The sequence below is a fragment of the Vanessa cardui genome, chromosome 30 (assembly GCF_905220365.1).
Source record: "Vanessa cardui chromosome 30, ilVanCard2.1, whole genome shotgun sequence".
Taxonomy (NCBI): Eukaryota; Metazoa; Arthropoda; class Insecta; order Lepidoptera; family Nymphalidae; genus Vanessa; species Vanessa cardui.
The window spans coordinates 1,446,557-1,452,089 of NC_061152.1; the positions used below are offsets into that span (position 1 = coordinate 1,446,557).

A 5,533-nucleotide genomic window follows, 5' to 3' on the forward strand; every position below is an offset into this window, starting at 1 on the left:
CAAAAATCCATAAACAAAAATGCATTTTTTCAAACGTTTGTCTCGTGACACAAAACGCTCCTGATTGCAGCGCCATATTGTCCAAGTAGCGTTTTTGCGCGCTATTTAAATTTGTAATTTTTAATATGATATTATTCGGCAAATATGTACTAGAAATAACTTTCACTGGGTTCCTTAAGTTCTACTATATATAAAACGGATTTTAAAAACTAGTCAAATAGCCTAAAGTGTTACGTAGTAAATTAATTGTTCTCCAATATATTAAAGTGACAGTAACGCCATTCTGTAATTTACGATATTATTTCTATAGGTACACGTTTTAACCTGTACAGACTATTAATCAATTATTAATCATTAAATATCTTTTTAGACACCTCATACCTTCAGAAACTGGAACCGAGTGCTGTGAAACATCTATACGAAGTGAAAATAGCTTCAAACAACATGTACATAAAAGAAATGGACGACGTCAAACAGGTGGTAAGTAAGAAATTTAAAAATATGTTCTATGTTAAAAATGAAAATTTATACTTATGCATACTTTTGATAGTATAGTACGACACTTAGATGTAACATCGGCAAATTCAATAAAACCGATTACTGCTGATTCACAACCAATAAAAACAGCTCCCTATCGCGCCACTCGACGCTATTCGTCGCTATAGATTCTGTCAGTTCAACCCGAGACAGCGAGTGCGTGTAAAGCGACGCGGCGAATTGACGAATATATTAGGTCGTATGATGTTACAAGTTATTACGTTTGTGTGAAGATCATATTCACATAAGAAATTAATATTGATAATTTGGGATGGCGTACTTAATTCGGATATATAAGCGAACTATATATTATATCGCTTATTAGTATAATTAATAATAATAATCATCTAAGATATAGGAAATATACATAGATATATGTATATGTGAAATGATTTAATAAGTGCATTATTAAATGCTGAGATGGCCCAGTTGTTAGAACGCGTGCATCTTAACCCATGATCGCGGGTTCAAAACCAGGCAAGCACCACTATATATATGTGCTTAATTTGTTTTTATAATTCATCTCGTGCTCAATGAAAGAAAACATCGTGAGGAATCCTGCATGTGTATAATTTCATCGAAATTCTGCCACATGTGTATTCCAAACCGCATTGGAACAGCGTGTTGGAATATGTTTCAAACCCTCTCCTAAATGGAAGAGGGGGCCTTATCCCAGCAGTGGGAAATTTACAGGCTGTTACTTTACTTTATTATACCGGTACTTTGTTACAGAATCTGGAGGAAGATGGAACTTACATCTTACAGAATGGAGATAACACCTTCATTTGGTTCGGAAAGGAGACTCCGATCACATCCGTGAAGCTGTGGGAGAACATTATAATTGTAAGTACACAACATCAACAGCCTGTAAATTCCCACTGCTGGGCTAAAGGCCTCCTCTCCTATTGAGGAGAAGGTTTTGGTATTGGTGGAATGCACATGTGGCAGAATTCCTATGAAATTTGTCACATACAGGTTTCCTCACGATGTTTTCCTTCACTGCTGTATTATAAAGACAAATTAAGCACATGAATCAGCGGTGCTTGCCTGGGTTTGAACCCGCAGTCATCGGTTAAGATGCACGCGTTCCAATCACTGGGCCGTTTCGATTGTAATTATTATATGTTAATAAACAGATGTGGTCCTCACAGTATGTTTAGTCTCTGTGTAAAACAATGGTTCCCACTCCCAAGTGATAAGGTTAAAGGGAGGGGTGAATGGGAATATTACCGTCATCATGATCATCATCGACATAGTCATTATCGGTACGGTCATAATCATCACCATCATGTTTACCACTATCACCACTGTCACCACCACCACAATCACCTCCAACAAAATCATCCTCATCACCACCGCCACCATCTTCACCACCGCCATAACCATCACCATAACCGCCATAATCATGACCACCAACAATCACCATCACCGACATCATCACCACCACCAACAATCACCATCATAGCGATAATCATCACCACCAACGATCACCATCACCGACTAATGTCGGTGATCACCGCCACCATCATCATCACCACCAAGACGCATTATATTATAAAAAATAATATCTAATTTTCTTTAATACGTATCACTTTTTATTCACTTCAATTGTCAGACGAAATATTGTTTTATTTCAGCAATTCCTCCGCGACTTCCCACAAGAGAACACGCAGACCTTCAAAGTTGCCAAACAGGGCCTCGAACCCGATACCTTTATCCAAGCTTTCCAGAAATGGGATCCCTATATGTGGCAAGTAAGTGAGTTACGTTCAAAAATAAAAATCAAAATAAATTTTATTCAAGTAGACTTTTACAAGCACTTTTGAATCGTCATTTTACAATTAAGTAAAGCCACCGGTTCGGAAAGCAGATTCTACCGAAGAACCGACAAGAAACTCACTAGTTACTCTTTTTCAACATTAAAAAAATACAGTCATCTTAGTTAAATACATATATATATATATATATATATATGTATGTAATGTATCCTGCCTGGAAGTCAACAGGTATTATGTTATGTATGTGTTATTTCAAATTCCTGGTTTAAATAAATATTAATGAATGAATTAATGTAATATGGAGCTGAGATGGCCCAGTTGTTAGAACGCGTGCATCTTAACCGATTATTGCGGGTTCAAACCCAGGCAAGCACCACTATATATATGTGATTAATTTGTGTTTATAATTCATCACGTGCTCGGTAAAGGAAAACATCGTGAGGAAACCTGCATGTGTATAATTTCATTGAAATTCTGCCATATGTGCATTCCACCAACCCGCATTGGAACAGCCTGGTGGAATATGTTCCAAACCCTCTCCTTAATGGGAGAGGAGGCCTTATCACAGCAGTGGGAAATTTACAGGCTATTACTTTACTTTTTACTAATGTAACATAAAAATAGACCCGCTGAGTTTCTTTCGCCGGTTCTTCTCAGGTCAGGGTATTTTCTTTTCCGAACCGGTGGTAGTGTTTCAATTGACCATCAATAAGAAAGTGTAATGCTTCTATATTGAATAAAGTAATTTGAGTTTGAGTTTATTCACTACAAACAAAATTACAGCTTAGGATTTAACACAGAAAAAAAAATAAAACAAAATTCATCATTATTATTGTTTAACAGTAATGATGCCTCATGGTAAATGTTGCCATATACAAAATCGTTGTAGAAAACATTAAAATGTTTAATAAACATTTAAATGTTATCTGTATTTTTTATTTCAGAAACAAAATTCGTACGAAATTAACAGGGAAGAGGTTCTGAGGTTCAATGAAATCGAAGATGCAAAATAAACTCTAGAAGTTGTGTAATAATTGTATATTTCTTTTTGTAATCTGCTAACATTGTTATATTAATAAATACTCATTTTCATACATTGTTCCTTTTTATTATATATTATATACGTATTTGACGACCTCTGTGGTCGAGTGGTGTGTACGCCGGTTTTCATGGGTACGCCACTCTGAGGTTCCGGGTTCGATTCCCAGCCGAGTCGATGTAGAAGGTTTATTAGTTTTCTATGTCGTCTCGGGTCTGGGTGTTTGTGCCGTCGTTACTTCTGATCTCCACAACACAAGTGCTTTAGCTACTCACATTGGGATCAGAGCAATGTATGTGACGTTGTCCAATATTTATATTTATTTATATTATCAGAATACCAATCTTGTTAGGAATCGCTTGTATAGAATATATAACTCCACATGCGTCGCTGAATATTCATGTGCTTAATTTGTGTTTATAATTCATCTACTCGGTAAAGGAAAACATCGCGAGGAAACCTGCGTGTGTCTAATTTCATTGAAATTCTGCCACATGTGTATTCCAACCCGCATTGGAAGAGCGTGGTGGAATATCTTCCGAACCTTCTCAAAGAGAGATGAGGTCTTAGCCCAGCAGTAACAATTTTTTTTATACATATTTAGATGGAATAGGCGTTTCTCTTCCATCTCAACTGATGGAAAGTGTTGATAAAGACGATGGTGGTACACGCCTATCTAAAAGAAACCTGCCTGAAATTTACAGGCTGTTGTTGTTGTTGTTTGCTGTTGTGTTTTCGTTGGCCATTGGTTGTTGTGTGGTAGCCTTCAATATTTTACCCCCTTCCCTTATAAATATACTACAGAATGTCACAGCTTTTTCGTCATTAGACAATAGGAAACATAGGCGCTACGCGCCTCTTCTCCCCCTGCCTTAATAGGTGCCGCAGCGACTAGGTGTTGGAGGCCCGCATAGGCGGGCCGACCGTCAGGGCGTCACGATAGCATGCGTAAGCGATCCCGTGGCGTCCGCCGAAAGACGGAGAGGGTACCGCTGGTTTTTTAGTGGGTAAACCCGGCGTACTTGGGCGCACTCGGCGTCCAGGGAACCGGGGAGTCCCACACACCCCCCACTTTCCATCACGTGGGGGAAGCGCGCAAAGCGTTTTTTCAGCGAGAAAAAAAAAGACAATACTTACCTTTGTAATTAGTCGATTTGATTTTACTCGTAGATTGTATTTTTGTCTCTTTCTGTTGTCTTTTTTACACGCATACTCTAACATTTGTACTATTTTTAAGTGGAAACTTTATTGGTTTATGATTTAGTAATAATTCCTTAATTCTATGTAATAACACACTGTATGTTTCCCAAATAAAAATAAAAAATTCAAACCGCTATGTCGCTGGGATTCGATGAAAAATTAGTTAACTGTAGTAGTCTTCAATTTTCGGTCTGCACTTATATACGGCCACTACTATTACCCCAATACTAAAAATATAGCTTATGTTACTCCTTATTACGTCCGCTATCTGCAAGAGAAAGTCCCGTCGAAATCGGTGCAGCCGTTCCAGAGATTAGCCGGAACAAACAGACAGACAGACAAATTTAAAAATATGTTACATTGGTAAATGTACCGTGAACCGCTTTTTTAGTAAATGCATATGTATGTATATATATGCATTTAATAAAAAGCGGTTACATTAATATTACAAACAGACACTCCAATTTTTTTGAATTTTGTTGGAAAATTGACAGGCTCTTACTTTACTTTAAACTTGAACTCCAAGAACATAGGCTACTTTTTTGCCCGACAAATGACAACCATCCTTTAAAACGCTAGCAAAACCAAGGGCGACTGCTAGTATTATACAGGGTTATTGGTAATTCGACGTATATCCTACAGATATTATTCTAGTTATAGTAGGGTAGGACCCATTTCGTGGCCTAAAAGGAGTCCAGACTAAACACCGGTTGATTTCTACGTCATGGATTAAATCAAATCCCTATCCCTTCGCCAATATAACCCGCAGAAGTACAGATTACACAAAAAAGCTAAAAAACGTGATAACTCTAAATTGGTTCACTTTTGGATGCTTATGGGGGTTAAAATTATTGTAAATAGTCACCTCTATCACCTCCTAATGGCTATACGTCGAATTACCAATAACCCTGTATAATTGGAAGCCAGGAAAGGTCACCTTAAGGTCTAAGGTCTACAAACAATTAAATAAAACAAAATG

At 37.4% G+C, this 5,533-nt stretch overlaps 1 protein-coding gene across 1 annotated transcript; it reads left to right on the forward strand.

Annotated features, from left to right (window-relative positions):
• Positions 1-367: 367 nt before the first annotated feature.
• On the forward strand, positions 368-3,409 carry LOC124542246 (villin-1-like). The gene is made up of 4 exons (XM_047120194.1): positions 368-480; positions 1,270-1,380; positions 2,175-2,291; positions 3,260-3,409. The coding sequence occupies exons 1-4, from the start codon at positions 445-447 to the stop codon at positions 3,326-3,328; spliced, it is 333 nt and encodes a 110-aa protein (XP_046976150.1). The 5' UTR covers positions 368-444; the 3' UTR covers positions 3,329-3,409.
• The last annotated feature ends 2,124 nt before the right edge of the window (positions 3,410-5,533 follow it).